This window comes from Triticum aestivum, chromosome 2B, assembly GCF_018294505.1.
Source record: "Triticum aestivum cultivar Chinese Spring chromosome 2B, IWGSC CS RefSeq v2.1, whole genome shotgun sequence".
NCBI classification, from domain to species: domain Eukaryota; kingdom Viridiplantae; phylum Streptophyta; class Magnoliopsida; order Poales; family Poaceae; genus Triticum; species Triticum aestivum.
The window spans coordinates 748,877,582-748,896,339 of record NC_057798.1 but is presented as its reverse complement, the minus strand read 5'-3'; the positions used below and the strand labels follow the sequence as shown (position 1 = coordinate 748,896,339).

The following is an 18,758-nucleotide window of genomic DNA, read 5'->3' as shown; positions in this document are numbered from 1 at the left end:
GACCAAGTGATGATAGTGGTGAAATACTCGAACAAGATTGTAAATTAGATAGCCTATTAGAAGGTGTGGAAAAAGAGTAGTTGTTTGATTCTATGTACCAATGTACTTGATGACCGAACTTATCTCCAGCCGAATGTATAAGAAATTTCGTCATCGCCGACCTTCGGCTTCCACGTCCAAACCAAGAAGTCGGAGTGTTTCCGTGTACTGTGTTTGACTAAGAACCAATGTAGTATCTTCAGAAACTAGGCAATCCGTTCATAGAGCTCGAACAGACGAAACATGTTCGGGGAGTTATGTTATATTACTATTTAACGTAAGAAACATCTTCCAAGAAAAATAGTTCCGTTAAGGGTTCCTTTTATTGGGGTATGCATGTGATATAATACATGTTGAGACTCATATCCGAAGTATGAGCGGTCAAATCCTTTACTGTTCGAAAAGAAACAGTCCCTTGTGCACATGTTAACCAATTATTCCCTTAAGAACACTAGCTTTCGGCTTCACCCATCTGAGGTACAGGTCCGGATAATCCAGTTGTAACAATCGCAGAGGTAGTCCCTTTACACCCTAGCCAAACAATCGGGAACGTAGGGCATAAGCACAGGAGCAAGGCAACCCATCTTAGCAAAAACTTAAGTCATAGAGGTGCATAAAATGGCAAGAGGCAACAATAAATGTGGGCAAGGAAGCTTTATAAGTTGTTTTAATAAAGTGCTTCATTAAAAGAAGCCCCCATGTATGGTGGGGTATATATATTTAAGGATGTGTACCCCGAATCATACGGTCAATCTGAACATACAGGAGAAACAAAGAAGAAAAAATTGAAAGGGAAAGAAAAAAGGAAAAAACCTAGCAAAAAATACAGCCCCTCTGGGCCGAACTTATGCGTTGAATCTTCGGAGCCGAGCCTCGTTCCATGGGTTTGGCTCAAGGTGATTGTCCATTGCATTGCAAAGGCGATAGGCTCCTCCAGTAAGGAATTCATCTATGATGAAGAGGCCCTCCCATCTGGTCTTGAGCTTGTCATTTTTCTTTTCTGGGAGGCGTAGAACGAGTTCTCCAACATTGTATATTTTAGCCCGCACTTCCCTGCTTTGGTAACACCTGGCCTATTGTTGGTAGAATGCGGAACGGGCCTTAGCAACATCACGCTCCTCTTCGAGTCCGTCTAGGTTGTCCTGCCGATCCAGTTCGGCTTCTTTCTCTTCATACATGCGCACTCTAGGTGAATCATGAATAATGTCGCAGGGAAATACGGCCTCTGCGCCATATACCATAAAGAAAGGTGTGTATCTGGTCGTTCAATTGGGCGTGGTCCGGAGTCCCCAAAGTACGGAATCGAGTTCCTCGACCCAGTGCTTGTCTGATTCTCGTAAAGAGCGCACTAGTCTGGGTTTGATACCACTCATGATCAGACCGTTGTCCAAGGAGCGATAACCGCCATGATCTCATGAGTAGAGGGCGTTACCTCAATATCCGGACCACCGACAGTGTCGGCATTATGTTCGGCGGCTAGGGGCGTGATCACATCTGAACTGCCTTCTCCGCTATCACCCTGCCATACTACGGATGGCTTAAAGAGCCTTTCCATGAAGGTGTTAGGTGGCATAAGGTCGCGCTTGGCGCCCATACGAGCGAGGATGTCGGCTGCCTGATTATTCTCTCGAGCGATGTGATGAAACTCAAGTCCGTCGAACCGAGCTGATATTTAAAATATAGTGTTTCGATATGCTGCCATTTTTGGGTCCTTCATGCTGAAGTCTCCATTGACCTGGGAAATCGCAAGGTTGGAGTCGTCGTGCACCTCTAGGCGATGTATACCCATGGAGCCAACCATCTGCAGACCATGAAGCAGTGCCTCGTATTCGGCTACATTATTGGAGTCCGCATACATAATTTGGAGTACATAGCAGACTGTATCCCCAGTGGGGGGTGTCAGGATTACGCCAGCCCCCAATCCGGCTAACACTTTGGACCCATCGAAGTACATAATCCAGTTGGAGTATGAACTGTACTCTTTAGGGAGTTCGACTTCCGTCAATTCAGCGACAAAGTCAGCCAGCACCTAGAATTTAATAGCCCGGTGTGGTTTATATATGATTTCAAATGGTAAGAGCTCGATGGCCCATTTGGCTATGCGGCCAGTGGCATCCCTGTTATTGATGATATCATTGAGTGGCACCTCAGATGCACGAGCACTCTTGAAAGTAGTGCCGGAGTTTAAGGGATGCCATGAAGACTGTGTAGGCAATCTTCTGATAGTGTGAGTATCGGGATTTACAAGATGTAAGGACTTACGATATATAATAAACTGGCTTTTGGGTGGGGAATTTATGTCCCTCCTCCCCTCACTCGATAACGAGGACGACACTAGATACTTGGTTAGTTGCCGAAATATATAGTAGCATAGGCTCTCCAACACCTGGTGCGGCCAGGATTGGGTTACTAGCGAGAAGGGCCTTGCTTTCCACCATTCCGGCTATGGCCGCGTCTGTCCACTCAAAGTTGTCTGTGCGTCGCAATAGCATGTAGAGTGGCAATGCTTTTTCTCCTAACTTGGAGATAAATCGGCTTAAAGCCGCGACACAACTAGCTAGTTTCTGGACCTGCTTGAGTTCTATTGGTATGGCCAACTGTGATAGAGCTCAGATCTTGGCTGGGTTTGCCTCAATTCCTCCATGGGAAACAATGAACCCTAGCAACTTTCCGGCTGGTACTCCGAAGACACACTTTTTCGGATTAAGTCGTATGTCTGGAGATTATCAAAGGTGAGATGGAGATCGTATATTAGTGTTTCGACGCGTTTTGTCTTAATGACCATGTCATCAACGTATGCTTCGACTGTTTTGTCGATTTGTTTTTCCAAACAAGTTTGGATCATGCGCTGGTAAGTAGCCCCATCATTTTTGAGCCCAAAGGGCATAGTGTTGAATCAGAACGGACCATAAGGGGTGATGAACGCAGTTGCTACCTGGTCCGATTCCTTTATCTTGATCTGATGATATCTGGAGTAGGCGTCAAGGAAGCACAAGGAGTCGTGTCCTGCTGTTGCATCAATGATTTGGTCGATGCGAGGCAATGGGAAGGGATCTTTGGTGCAGGCCTTGTTGAGGTCTTTGAAATCGACACATAGGTGCCACGATTTGTCCTTCTTTGGTACCATAACTAGGTCGGCTAATCAATCCAGATGTTTAATGTCCCTGATAAACCCAGCCTTTAGCAACTTGGCTACCTCTTCTCCCATGGCCTCACGCTTGGGTTTGGAGAATCACCGCAGTGTCTGCTTCACATGTTTGAATCCTTTTATCATATTGAGACTGTGTTCGGCCAGTCTTTGTGGGATGCCAGGCATATCTGAAGGGTGCCAGGCGAAGATATCCCAATTATCACGCAAGAATGTGCGGAGGGTGGCGTCCACCACCGGATCCAGTTGTGCTCCAATGGATGTCGGTTTGTTAGGGTCCGTCGGGTGCACTTGAAATTTAATTATTTCGTCAGCTGGTTTGAAAGAGGTGGATTTGGATCTTTTATCAAGAATCACATCATCTCTATCCACTGTGGACCGCAAGCTGGTCAGTTCTTCCACCACTAGGGCTTCGGATAGCGCCTCAAGGGCCAAGGATGCAATTTTATTTTTGGCCCGAAGGGCTGTGTCTGGGTCGCTCGAAATTGTGATAATTCCATTAGGTCCAGGCATTTTGAGCTTCATGTACCCGTAATGGGGTATGGCTTGAAAGCGTGCGAAAGCGTCTCGGCCAAGGATGGCGTGATACCCATTGTTGAAGGGGACCACGTGAAAGAGCAACTCTTTGGATCTGTAGTTTTCGGACGTGCCGAATACTACGTCCAGTTTAATTTTCCCTGAGCATCGTGCTTCTCGACTAGGGATGATACCTCGAAAGGTGGTGTAGCTATGCTCGATGCGTGATCTATCCATCTGCATTTTATCGAGCGTATCCTCGTAGATGAGGTTAAGCCCACTACCGTCGTCCATTAGCACTTTCGTAAGCCGAAAACCATCGATGATGGGATTTAATACTAATGTGGCTGGTGGTCGGACTGGCCGGGCCTTTGGTTCGTCTTCGGCCATGAAAGTTATGGTTGTGTCGTTCCATGAGCTAAATGTGGTAACTTGGTGGACTTTGGCGAGGTCGCGTAGCGCCTGTTTGCGCCGATTGTTTGAGGAGAAGGTCTCGAAGACCATGAAGATGTTGGAGCTGTCCCTCTCCGGAGATTATTTTTCTGGAGTCGGGGGGAGGATGGCTTCCCCACTTTTTGCTACTTGCCGTAGTACCCAGCATGCTTGAAGGTTGTGGGCTGGGATTGAGCGTGGAGTGGTATGAATCGGGCAAGGTTTGTCCAATAGTTCATCAAGGATGGACCTGTGTCCCATGAAGGGTTTGCTCTTCCTGCCCATGGACTGGTGGTCTGGTGATTCGCCAGGATGTGTTCGTTTAGATCGGATCACACACTGCTTTAAGGCAGCAGGCTCCAGCTGAGTTGTTTGGGCCCTGCATGTGCTTTCCATTGCACAGTATTTTTGTACTACTTGTGATAGTTCCGCAAAGCTTTGTATGTGGCGTCGGTCGAGGGCGTTCAAAATTCCCTTATTGGTGCAGTCTTCAATCTTGTTTTTTACAAGTAGGAATCTGGCCCAAAAGTGGTGGACCATTTCCTAGGCTGCTGCCGCACAAACATTAGATCGTATATATCTGGGGGCCTAAATTGCTTGGGGAGTAGAGATTGTGGTGGGTGGGTGGATTAAATTTTAGATCCAATCCCACGTCTGAGTTCAGAACCGACAAAGTGTCCGAAGTGACCGATTCGGGTCCGGGGAGGAGCAAGGGCTCTTGCGATCCTGCGCCTAAGCCAGAGTCTGGAGGGCATAAGGTCCCATCTGGGGAGAGAGTATCCGGCTCAGGGGATTCGGAGATCCGAACATAATTAGTCTTTAATACGGGGGAGAGGCATCTATGGCGGGCTCCTCTACGACCGCCACGAGATGGGTGATTGGCGGGTGATTGATTTCCCTCTGGTCTGGCTTGAGTCCGATCCGATCATAGTCTGTAGAGACCCCTAGGGCGGAAATGTGGTCCGGCAGTTCGTTTAAAGAAAAGACAACTGCTGAATCCAATTTCTCTGAGTATTCAGGTCCGATGTGAAGATCGTATTTGGCGGCCGCAGGGGGAGCCGCGGGCTTGACGGTCATGCGAGCCCCTACGGCGAAGGCGCCAATCCGAAGGGTCTGCCCGAAAGCCAGGCACCCTGTAGTAGTGATGTCATCATTGATGACCAGGCGAGCCATGGATTGCTACTGTAGATAGCACGACAGAGCTCTCAATGAAAGCACCAATGTCGGTGTCAAAGCCGGCAGATCTCCGATAGGGGGGCCCAAGCTATGCGTCTAAGGATCGATGGTAACAGGAGGACACGGGACACAATGTTTACCCAGGTTCGGGCCCTCTTAAGGGAGGTAAAACCCTACTCCTGCTAGATTATATCTTCGAGTATGGAGGTTACAAGAGATGATCTACCTCGAGATCATAATGGCTAAACCCTATATGTCTAGCCTATGAGTATTCTGATGATTCCTGCCCCTACGGACTAACCCCTCCATCTTATATACACACTGGAGGGATGATAGAAGGTCAGTTCCATCAAGGAAGGAGACTTTCGGACTCTAATCTTGCCGGCCACATAAGGAGAAGTCCTATCCGGACACGTGAGATAATCTTCAGCTTGATCTTCGCACAGCCATCCTATGCGGCCCATACTCCTAGGTCGGGCACTTGAGGACCCCTGAATCCAGGACTCCCTCACTCATCATTATCTTTTTCATTATCAGAAGGTGAGTGTTTAGTACCAGATTGAGTTTCAGCATCAGAGATAGAAACTTCATTATCATTATCAGGAGGTTTTTCTATTTCAGGTTCACCAGTGGCAGGCAAAGTCCTATTATTTTTCTTCTTCTTTTTGTTTTTAGAAGGACTAGGTGCATCAGTGTTAGTTCTTTGAGAGTCTTGTCCAATTCTCTTTGGATGTCCCTCAGGATAAAGTGGTTCCTGAGTCAGTTTACCTCCTCTAGTAGTTACTCTAACAGCAAAGTCACTTATATTATTGTTCATTTCATCAATTAACTCTCTTTGAGATTTAGCAACTTGTTCTAATTGAGTTTGAACCATAGAGGCATGATTTCCTACACCTCTAACATCATTTAAGATTCTAAATAACAAGTCACTTAAGCGAGCAATCATATCAGAGTTGTATTTCAATTGTTTCATAACATTTGCATTGAAGTGATCTTGCTTTCTAATGTAATTATCAAACTCATAAAGGCATTGGCTAGGATGTTTATTATGAGGATCATCACTATCATTGAATTTCATTAAAGATTTTACCTCTACCACCTTAGGTGGTGGTGGTGCTTCAAGCCCATGCATTTCTTCGATAGGTGGTAAATTTTTAACATCCTCGGCCTTAATACCTTTTTTCTTCATAGATTTCTTTGCCACTTGCATGTCTTCAGGACTGAGATATAAGATACCCCTCTTTTTCAGAGTGGGTTTAATAGGTGTTCCAGGAGGAGTCCAATCATCATAATTTTTCAATATGTTATTCAATAATTCTCCAGCTTGCCCAATAGTTTGTTCCCTGAAAACACAACCAGCACAACAATCTAGGAAATCCCTAGAAGCATCGGTTAGTCCATTATAGAAGATATCAAGTATTTCATTCTTATTAAGAGGATGATCGGGCAAAGCATTAAGCAATTGGAGAAGCCTCCCCCAAGCTTGTGGGAGACTCTCTTCTTTAATTTGCACAAAGTTAAATATTTCCTGCAAGGCAACTTGTTTCTTATGAGCGGGGAAATATTTTTCAGAGAAGTAATAAATCATATCCTAGGGACTATGCACACAACCAAGAGCAAGAGTATTGTATCAAGCTTTAGCATCACCCTTTAATGAGAACGGAAATAACTTGAGAATATAATAATAGCGAATCTCTCATCATGAACAAAAAGGATAGCTATATCATTCAACTTAGTAAGATGTGCCACAACAGTTTCAGTTTCATAGCCATGGAAAGGATCAGATTAAACCAAAGTAATTAACTCTGGGTCGACAGAGAATTCATAATCCTTATCATCAATAACAATAGGCGAAGTAGCAAACTTAGGATCACATTTCATTTTAGCATTCAGAGATCTTTCTTTATACTTGCATAATAATTTCTCTAGATCATCTCTATCCTTACAAGCAAGAATATATCTAGTTGCCCCCTCACTCATAGTATAACCTTCCGGTACCTTTGGCAATTCATATCTAGGAGGACTAGTTCTAGGTGTTTCAAGATTTTCAGTTTCAAGTTCATCATCAGATTCAACAGTATCATGTTGTCTTACTTTAGCAATTTGTTCATCAAGAAATTTACCTAGTGGCACATCATCATCAAGCAAGGTACTAGCATCATCATGAGTAGCATTCATAGCAGAAGTAGCATCATCAATAACTTGCAACATATCAGAATTAATAGCATGTTGTGGTGTTACAAGTTTACTTATAACAGAAGGTGAATCTAAAGCGAAGCAGGATGGCAGTTCCTTACCTCCCCTTGTCTTTGAGGGAAAAATCTTAGTCTTGGCATCCTTCAGATTCTTCATAGTGATAATATGATACTAATCCCAAGTGACTCAACAAATCTTTGAGTGATGGGGTTCATCTCACTGATTGCTCTTCCTCGGGGCATTGTGCTATACTGCTCCGCCGGTGGATCTGCCAAGCTTCACAAAACCAAGCTGTGACGAGACGAGCATCATCCCTGCCTATGTCCTATCGTTGGGAATCCTCTAAGCTAAGGTAATTATTTGTGTTCCTCAACTGTTTGATGAAATACTTAAGAAGAAGCTACAACTTGAGTTTTGGGAATTTGTGTTTGCTTAGTAACAGAGGACATCCAATCATTAATTGGTAGGTTATATGTATTAATCCACTGAAACTGGTCTAAAACAAACAAAAAAAGTCACATTCCTTTATCATGGGACCTGCTAGTGAAATTTGCCATATACCCATTTTGACAGGAGCATGGCAATTTTTATAAGTATGTACATCATGGCGTTTTTAGCTCTTTGCCAACCGAAGATACTCTTTCTTTAATTTACATGCTCAAAACATGCAAAGTTGCCATGGCAAAGTTATAGATGTTTATGGCAAACTTGTTAGGCAAATTTTACTCCATTTTTGCCATGGCAAAAATACTTTTATTCACACGACAAATTTTAGTTTAAGTTGCCATGGCAAATTTTACTTTAAGTTGCCATGGAAAATTTATTGTAAAGAGCATGGCAATTTTGTTTTAAATATGATGGCAAATTTGCATAGCACGGTAATTATACTTGCATAGCCATGACATTTTTTAATTTATTCCATGGCAAAAGTACTCCATTTTTTCCATGGCAAAATTAATCCATTTTTTCCATGGCAAATTTTTACTTCACTTTTGCCATGGCAAATTTAACTCTATTTTTTGCCATGGCAAAAATACTTTTATTTCACATGGCAAATTTTAGTTTAAGTTGCCATTGCAAATTTTATTTTGAAGTTTCCATGGCAATTTTAATTTAAATATTATGGCAAATTTACATTTTATAGAACATGGCAAAATTTACTACGTAGCATCTTAAATATACTTGTGTAACCATGACATTTTTTAATTTATTTCCATGGAAAAAGTACTACACTTTTGCCATGGCAAAAATTAAACCATTTTTGCCATGACAAATTTCACTCCATTTTATGCCATGGCAAACTTGTTTAATTAACATGTTCAAAAACATGCAAACTTGCCATGGCAAAGTTATAGATGTTTAAAAATATGGCAAACTTTGTAGATGTTCACAAATATGGCAAATTTGCCATGGCATTTTAAAATGTTCAAAAACATGACAAACAAATGATGTTAAAAAACATGGCAAACTTGCTATGGCAACTAATGATGTTCAAAAACATGGCAACCTAAGATGTTCAAAAATATGGCAAACTTGCCATGGCAACTAAAATCAGTATTGTTTATAAATGTTTTTTTTTCATGGCAACTAAATGCATTTTTTGCCATGGTTCATTGTGTATTTTTGCCATATCCATCCGAAGAATGTTTGTCATGACCATTACAAATTAGTTTGAGAACACGACAAGTTTGTTCTTTCAAAATTGTTTTTTCCATGGCAAAAAGTTTTGATTCTTTGAAATTTGTTTTGCCATGGGGATTACATGTACGATATCATTACAACTTAAAAATGTTGAGAAATGTTAACGCCCACACGTGTGGGCGTTTGCACATCGCCCACACGCCTCCATCACCACTCATTTTGCCACGTATGAATAGATGACATCAGCAGAATTTTTTTTGGTTTTTGGCTTAAAAATGTTGTATCTCCTAAATAAAAAAGCGAACTAAAAATCCGTTTTCACCATTAAATCCGTCTCGACGAGATCTTGAAAACTAGACCCCATGTTGATATGTTTCGACGATTTTTTTTGCCAAAAGTTGTCACGATGTTTACACTGCAGTTGTCATAGAGCTTAAACTAAAGTTGCCATGTGGCAATTTTAGTTTGTAGATCATGGCAATTTTAGTATTTTGATGATGGCAACTCCAGTACTTTGACCATGAAAATTATTTTTTGTATGAACCATGGCAATTTTACGTGCATGTATCATGGCAATTTTAGTTTATGGTTCATCGCAAGTCTAGTTTCTTAATTTCCCGTTTTATAAATATCAAAATTTACTTTTAAATGTAGAAGAAAATAGCTGAAACATATCATGGGAACTTCAGTGTAAACATCATGGCAATTCATATGCAATAGACATGGCAACTTTTAATCGAATTTTTTTTCATCAAAACATATCAACATGGGATCTAGTTTCGAAGATCTCATCGCGAGGGATTTAATGGTGAAAACGAATTTTCAATCGGATTTTTTGTTTAAGAGATAAAACATTTTAAAAACTGAAAATCGAAAAAGATTCCTGCATGCATGCATGCGATGACGTGATAATCTGTTTACATTAGAAACGTGTGGTGCGTCTTCTTTCCTGCCACACGTGTGGCAGTTAGCGCGACCCAAAATGTTTTCTCCATTTATTTCGAAAAATTTCTGTGTCTAGAGAGAATTTTTTCACCATATCACTTGATGGCATTTTTTTCCTTTTTTCGTAAACTTTTGTAGTGATGGCAACTTTTCGTACTGTAGAGATGCATGTTGCCATGACTTCTTCCTTTTTTGCGCCATTTTTTAAAACATAAACTTGAACATGGCAATTTCTTTCATTGAATGGCAAAAGTCCATGGCAATTTTGTCGTGCAAAGGACCAATGTCGAGAACGAAGCGTTCGGTCGATGCCCCTCCCGTCCGGAACGAAGCGTTCGGCCTGGGTGCTCCCAGACCGAACGGTCGGTTGTTATCGATGTCCAATATTTTTCCCACGCCCTGCATCCGGCTGCCCTCAACCAATCGGATCAACTCTCGAATCCCCTGCTTCTCCGATCCACCCACCAGACAGAGGACCGCCGTCCCTCGTCGCGATCAAATCCGCGAGTGAAGATGACACCCGCTCACCTCTTCTCGTACACCATCATCGGCGACCCAGGTCGATCGTCCTTCCTCCCCGTCCCTAATCCGGCACCCGCCGCTCCGACCCCTCCCGTCACGCACGCATGATCGGCCAACAGGGCTCGCCCGTTCGTTCCACGTCTGAATCGCGGGGTGCTGACGTTGACCTGTCGATTGTTGCAGGCGTCGGGAAGTCGTGCCTGGAGCAGCAGTTCACGGCCAGGGCGTTCCCGGAGGAGCACGAGCCCACCATCGGCGTCGAGTTCGGCACGCGCACCATCGCCGTCCACGACAAGCGCGTCAAGCTTTACATCTGGGACATGGTGCGTGCAAACTTATTTACCCTTCCTTCCTTCCTTGTCAAAATCCGAGAGGAAGCAGAGATTTCTGCCCTAGTGTCACAATTGATCTGTATTTTACACCACACCACAGTAAATATATTGCTTATTTGAATTGTAAAGACTACTTGTCAAATTATTTTTTTAATTAATAACTAGCACAATAAGGTGATGCTTTTGCATGCCTTTTTCATGGTGTTCTGTACGTAGTACCATACGTGCTGAATTTCATGTTATGAAGCATATTCATCTCGTATTATCATGTCTTGACTTTGCAGGAGGGCCGCGAAACGTACGTATCTGTCACTCAGCAGTGCTACTACAGAGCTGCTTGTATCATTTTGGTTTATGATATCACAAGGTACTACCTCAATGGGTTGTCAATAATACATCTGTTATGTTGTTAGCTTTGTGCGTGCGGTGCTTCATGCACTTCACTGACCTTGCTTCAGGAGGGAGACTTTTGATCATATTGCTGTATGGCTATCAAGAGCAAGAAAGCTATCGAGAGCCGGTGTAACATTGGTGCTGATCGGGAACAAATGCGATCTGTCTCACATGCGTGCTGTCGGCTATGAGGAAGGTCGAAAGTTTGCCAAGAGGCACAAACTGGTGTTCATGGAGGCCTCTGCAAAAACCACACAAAATGTTGAGGAGGTAATGCTTTACCCATTGTACATTTGGTACAATTACACTCTGTTTTCCTATTCAAGATTATCTTGCATTGTTATGTAATGTAGGCATTCGTTGTGACCACCGAAACAGTATACCAGAAAGTCGAAGATGGTGTCATCGACTTGTCTGAAAAGGTCAGTTTAAGTGCTTGCCTTCTTGTTTCTCAAAGTGTTAGGTTATGTTGGTGTTCATCAAAGATACTCGGACTGTATTTGTGGGGCAGATAGGCCACCTGTGAGTACGGGACAATGCCCCAACCCCATAAATTTCTAATCAAGGCTGAAGAGTTTGGTGGTGCTCACAACTGTAGCAAACCTTCCAGCTTCAATTGGACACACACACAACATTAAGCATGGCGAATGCGCTTTGCTGAGAGTGATAAGATGATGAGGAAAGAAACCAAAATGGTATCTTGCCCCTCATCGATCTGAGAACATCAACAGAGAAGAGGATGTGTTCAGCCACTAGTCTTGTCTGCCTCCAAACGCCATGGAGGAGAAGATCTTCAGTTGCCTTGTAATCTCTGGTAACTCCATATTCCCCAAGCGTTTGAGGACCGATCCATCTTAGGAAACACGACAACCCTGAATAACTGCTGCCACATCCTGAGGAGCCTAGTAATCCTTGCCCACGCCCACTACCAGTCTTCAAATATGCTTATGAAGTATAAGATCATTATTACACAGTGCTTCCACAGCCCCGACAGTAGAGCGGCATTGACTGAGCTCATCACAGCATTTCTGACATACTCCCTCAGTTTCTAAATAAAAGTCTTTTTAGAGATTCTATTGGGACTACATACGGATGTATATAGACATACTTTAGAGTGTAGATTCACTCATTTTGCTTCGTGTGTAGTCCATATTGGAATCTCTAAAAAGACTTATATTTAGGAACGGAGGGAGTAGTTCCGTTTCTCCCATGTTGTGACCAAATAACAGGGTAATTTAGCTAAGATTTGTTTGGTCACCAAAGAGTCAACGAACAACAGGCTGTTCTTTCAGTAAACATGGCATGTGGGTCGTGAAAACCAGAGCAGAAGAAGCCTAGTAGATGCAGTGTGCATAGCCAAGGAGCTGAAGCCACAGCCACAGCCTGTCGGATTCCGCATCTCTCCTCACAGCCTTCTCCTTCATGGCGTTTGAATGGTTAGAATTAAGGTGGATATGAAGTGTAGTTTGACAGTCGTTTCGGCAAAAAGGGTGTGTAGTGTGTCACTCGAAGCATACATTATATCGTCAGTTTCAACAGAACGCACAGTTTCATGAAATACACGAGACCTTTCTTAAGATCATGCAGTTTATGTTTGGCAATACATAATTTTGTTATCCTACTTGTTGCAGTTTGTTGGATTCTTACATATGCCTGAGAACATTACACCGAGCCAATCTGGAGGTGTAGCTGGATCATCCTATGGAAGGAGTAATTGCTGCTTGGTCTGGTGCCGAAAATTGGCTTGCCAATACGCAGGCAAGGCAAAAAAATGGCTGTCAATTGGTTGGCAACCAAGTTACTTTGCCAACCTCTCGAAACTTGGGAATTTTTGTCAAGCTTTGGAGTTGCCGAATGTTGGCATGCCAATATGCTGGCTAGCCAATTTTTGGCTGTCAGCCAAGCATGCTCTGAACTCATGGCGCAAAAACGCACAATTGGTTTGTGCGTTTGTGCGCATCCGATCAACGCACAAACTCGTAAGAAGAGGAGACTTTGTCTCCCCTATATATGTTTCTCTTGGTTTGGTATAAAACGGCGAGATCAATTCCAACAAACCTAGCCCCGAAGCAGTCGGCTCAAGTCGAGTCCGTGCTTCTCCAATCCACCCACCAAACAGCCGACGCTCGCCGCGAGCGAGTCCGCGACTGAAGATGCAATCCGCTCGCCGCTTCACGTACACCATCGTCGGCGACGCAGGTCGGCCGTCACACCCCTTCCCTAACCCGGAACCCGCTGCTTCGACTGATCGACCCACCCTGGGCTCGCTCGTTCCACGTCCGAATTGTGGGACGCTGATGCTGATCTGTCGATTGCTGCAGGTGTCGGGAAGACGTGCCTGGAGCGGCAGTTCACGTCCAGGACGTTCCAGGAGGTGCACGATCTCACCATCGGCGTTGAGTTCAGCACGCGCACCATCAACGTCGACGACAAGCGCATAAAGCTTGACATCTGTGACACGGTGCGTGCAGGCTATTTACCTTATCTGTCTTCTGTTCCTCCGTCCGGAATTACTTTTCGCTCAAACGGATGTATCTGGACGAGGGAGTACTTTGTAATTTATTTACACTAAAACACAGTAAATATATTGTTTATTCGAATTGTAAAGACTAGTTGTTGTGAAACTGTTTAATTAAAACACAATGCTTTGATGTTCTTACTTAAGCAGCATGTCCATCTCATATTTCTGTATCTTGACTTTGCAGGCTGGCCACGAAGCGTTCGTACCTATTACTAAGCAATTCTACTGCGGAGCTGCTTGTATCATTTTGGTTTATGACATCACAAGGTACTACCTCAACGGGTTATCAAATACATCTGCCTATGGTGCTAAACTTTGTCCATCGATGGTTCTTACGCTTCATCACTGACCTTGCTTCAGGAGGGAGACTTTTGATCATATAGCTATATTGCTTGAAAGAGCAAGAGAGCTATCGAGAGCCGGCGTAACATTGGCGCTGATCGGAAACAAATGCGATCTGTCTCACATGCGTGCGGTCAGCTACGAGGAAGGGCGGGAGTTCGCCAAGAGGCACGATCTCGTGTTTATGGAGACCTCTGCAAAAACCACACAAAATGTTGATGAGGTAATTTTTTTATCCCATGTACATTGGGTACAATTACGCTTCCTTTAGATTAATTTTACATCATTATGTAATGTAGGCATTCATTCTGGCCGCGGAAAGAATATACAAGAAAGTCCAAGTTGGTGTCCTTGACTTACCTGAAAAGGTCTGTTTAAGTGCTTGCCTTGTCCAATATGCAGGCAAGGCAAAAGATTGGCTATCAACTGGTTGGCAACCAACTTACTTTGCCAGTCTCTCGAAACTTCGCAATCTTTGGCAAGCCTTGGAGTTGTCAAATCTAGGCATGCCAATATGCTGGATAGCCAATTTTTGGCACAAAATGGGTCGATGGAAGTAGATATGAAGCTGAGAAATCCTAATGACCGGTTTATGCAGAAGGATCCTTTTGAACTTGCTAACTTAGTGTATGTATGCAACTGTAACTATACTATATATTAGGCGTTGGAGTACTAAGATGAAATTCAAGTTCCGTGCATTGGTTTTGCTATATGAAGTTATTAGTTTGCTCATGTTCTACTAAACCTCCGAAAATGGAACAATCGTGCGCTTGAAGGCCCTGAAGGCAGGAACACTAATGTAATTGTGGAGTACAGTAAGGAACCCCATCAATCCTGCTTCCAGGGACGGTCCCTGCATTTGTGCGTGTTGACAGTGCAATATAAGTACCTCGGTGCAGCCATGCGGTGTTCGACTTGCTCACATGAATCAGCACACTCAAAGAGTACTGATGCCTAAGCTCGCAGTAACTTGGTTTGTCAGAATATATGCTCCCATGATAATACAACACATTCGATACCTGGAAATTCTGTCAACATCCACTCTTTCGAAGAGGATCCTCCCTGGATCACGTTGTCCACATTGCATTTGTCTGTGTAACTTTTGTAAAACACCAATTAACGATCTAATGTGCCTAGGAAATGCCGTCTACTTTGTGAGATAGCACTCGATATTTTTCAGCCACCCTACAAGGTCTGTCTACTCCTGGTTTTTCCTCTCTGCTCCAAGTAATTACGCACTGCGGTTTGCATCTCCTCATCCAACTCCCTGCGAATTGGTAAGAACAACATCTCCTCTATGCAGGGGCGGAGTCAGGATTTGGGTATGTGGGGGGGGGGGGGGGGGGGGGGGGGGCAAACCAACCTTTTTTTTTGCCAAGAGCATAGAACAAATGTATCAATTCGGCGCAACTAAAACATAGTTATAATTGCATTAGTTTATATTTGCCTCAACAATTTCCAATACAATCCAAAAATATTAATAATTTCTCAGAACATAACTCAGTTCCTGGGTAATTCCCTTCTACTGTAAATTATCATGCAATTCTAGTACCTTCGTTTATATTATCAGTAGGTATCGAGCAGCAGAGAGGGGGGGGGGGGTGCAGCCGGTAGCCTCCAGTCCGCGTTAATCACGTCAGGGCTAACCTTTTGTTTTAGGGTAATAATGTCATGGGCTAGTTTTTTTTTTGAGGGGTAAAGCCAAATTTTATTCATGAAAATCCACATGAAGTGGGATACAACTTTGGTCATGAGGCTCTCCAAGCCACACATGGCGCCCCGGACCTCTCGCTAGTGAGAACTTGGCTAATCTATGTGCTTCATAGTTAACAGCACGACTCTCGAAGGTAAGACTACATTGAAAATTGGATGATCTCAAGGTTATCTCCTCAATGATCGCTCCATAAACCCCATGGGATCTCCTGTTAATGTCTAACACTACTTGGCTGCAGTCTGACGCCACAACAAAGCTTACAAGCCCCAGATCTTCTGCCAAGGACAATGCTTCCCGACATGCCACTGCCTCAAGGGTGGCCGGATCTACCACCCCCTCAAGAACCAAGGCAGAGCTGCCAATATAGTGTCCCCACTCGTCCCTGCAAACTGCCGCTGCTGATCCTCCTCTCCTTGTCATAACTCCAGCATCCACATGAATTTTAAAACTTCCCGCTTGTGGCCTTGTAGGCCGTCGCTGGCCACGTTGGCTCGATCCCGAGGTGTTTCCCCTCCCCTGAACATTGGATTTCAGTGCATCAAGTTCGCCAATGAATCTGACAACGAATTCGTGGGTTGCTTGTGGGCTCTGAAAGATGGACTCATGGATGGCCTTCCTTCGTGCATGCCAAATTGCCCAAAGGGTGACAGCAGTGAGGATGAAGTGCTCATGTGATAACAATTGCATCAGAGAAAACAACCATTGTCTTGCGCTTGGTTCCCTGTTTTCTATGATTTTATGTGTTATGTCCTCCTTCATCAGCGCCCACACGCTTCTTGATGATGAGCACTCCAACAGAGAATGTCGCCAAGAGTCCCGCGCTCCACACAAGCTACACTGATCGGAGTCAGCCATGTGACGGTGTGCCCTCACATCATTTGTTGGCAAAGAGTGTTTTGATAGGCGCCATAGGAACATACGGATTTTCCCCGGGACTTCCGTCTTCCACAATCTTTTCCAAGATCCTTCTTCTGCCACTGCATTTGATGTTCCAGCCACACCCTCAAGCCAGGCTTCCCTTCTTAACTTGGTTGAGACCAGCATCTTGTAAGCTGACTTAACCGAAAAGACTCCGTGCTTTTCATAATGCCATGCCCAGAAGTCAGGTATATTACGTGTACACAATGGAATCGCAAGGATGACCTGTGCATCGATTGACATGAAATTATCTTGAATAACCTGTCTGTCCCAAGAGGCCGTAGCGCTTATAATTAGCTCGGAAGCTCTGACAGGTGGATTGGGTGTTGTGCTTCCATATGGGCGGAACATTCCTTCTCTCGGGAGCCAGTTCTGATTCCATATGCTGGTTGCTTCCCCGTTACCAATTCTTTTTATCAACCCCTGCCGGAGAGTGTCCCTACAATCAATGATAGCACGCCACACTTGGCTAGGGTGACCACCCAGTTCAGCCCCAAGAATGTCTGAGTTAGGATAGTAAATACTCTTGAGTATACGTGCACTCAAAGTCTCGGCGTTCTGCAATAGTCTCCATGCTTGTTTTGCCAACATTGCTAGGTTAAAGAGCTCAAAATCTTTGAATCCTAAGCCCCCCACGCCCTTGGGTTGTGTCATCGTTTTCCATGACACCCAATGAGGCTTCCGTTTTCCTTCTTTGCTTCCCCACCAGAACTTCCTGATAAGCATATTAAGATGTTCACATAAACCTCTTGGAAGCTTAAAGCATGACATAGAGAAAACCGACACTCCTTGGGCCACAGACTTGACTAGCACTTCCTTTCCGGCCGAGGAGATAGTGCGTTCAATCCAGCCCTGAACCTTGCTCCACAATCGGTCTTTCAGATACTTAAAGGCACCGTTCTTTGAACATCCAATGTTAGAAGGCATCCCCAAATACTTCTCATTGAGAGTCTCATTTGGAACCTGAAGAATATCTTTTACCTCTTGCCTTACCGAGTCAGGAACCCCCTTGCTGAAATAAATAGAAGATTTTGCGTTGTTTATCCGCTGCCCCGTCGCCCGACAGTAAGTATCCAGAGCATGGTACACCTCGTTTGCCCCCACACCGTTTGCCTTGAAGAACAGCAGGCTGCATCAGCGAATAGGAGATGGCTCACTGGCGGCGCCGTAGGAGCAACCTGGAGACCACTCAAGTTGGATGACTCACTTTTGGATTTTAACAGGCACGAAAGGCCCTCTGCTGCAAGCAAGAACAAGTATGGAGAAATCGGATCCCCTTGTCGGATACCACGTGAAGGTTTAAAGCTTTGAAGTTTCTTTGCATTGAACATCACTGAGAAAGTAACTGTGGACACCAGGCTCATTACTATATCCACCCACCTGGAGCTGAATCCCATTTTAAGCATAATAGCCTGCAAGTACGGCCATTCCACCCTGTCGTAAGCTTTCATCATATCCAGTTTGAGCGCACAAGACTGGTGTTTCTTGGCCTTATTCCTCTTCATGAAATGCAGACACTCGTAGGCTGTGATGATGTTGTCTGTTATCATACGTCCTGGGACAAAAGCTGACTGCTCCTCAGATATAATTTCAGGGAGGACTAGCTTCAATCTGTTAGCGATCACCTTTGACGCAATCTTATACAAGACATTGCACAAGCTAATTGGATGGGAAAGTAGCGTGGGTTTTTTTACCTTCGGGGTCAGGACCAATATAGTATCATTGATGCACTCCGCTGATTCCGTTCCTTCGACAATCCGGAGGACTGCCGAGGTGACATCTCCCCCACACGTGTCCCAATGATGCTGAAAGAAATGCGCTGGAAAGCCGTCCGGACCTGGAGCCTTAGTGGGATACATCTGAAACAGAGCTACCTTTACTTCATCTTGGCTATATGGAGCATTCAGCGACTCGTTCATCGCT

At 44.2% G+C, this 18,758-nt stretch overlaps 2 protein-coding genes across 2 annotated transcripts; both read left to right on the top strand.

The window, feature by feature from the left end:
* Window positions 1-10,521: 10,521 nt before the first annotated feature.
* Window positions 10,522-13,373, top strand: LOC123042427 (ras-related protein Rab-2-A-like). Its single transcript, XM_044464882.1, has 6 exons — window positions 10,522-10,652; window positions 10,799-10,938; window positions 11,232-11,314; window positions 11,406-11,610; window positions 11,694-11,762; window positions 12,972-13,373. Exons 1-6 carry the CDS (start codon window positions 10,607-10,609, stop codon window positions 13,371-13,373), a joined length of 945 nt encoding a protein of 314 aa, XP_044320817.1. The 5' UTR covers window positions 10,522-10,606.
* On the top strand, window positions 13,354-14,926 carry LOC123042428 (ras-related protein Rab-2-A-like). Its single transcript, XM_044464883.1, has 5 exons — window positions 13,354-13,539; window positions 13,662-13,801; window positions 14,046-14,128; window positions 14,222-14,426; window positions 14,503-14,926. Exons 1-5 carry the CDS (start codon window positions 13,494-13,496, stop codon window positions 14,761-14,763), a joined length of 735 nt encoding a protein of 244 aa, XP_044320818.1. The 5' UTR covers window positions 13,354-13,493; the 3' UTR covers window positions 14,764-14,926.
* Window positions 14,927-18,758: the final 3,832 nt, after the last annotated feature.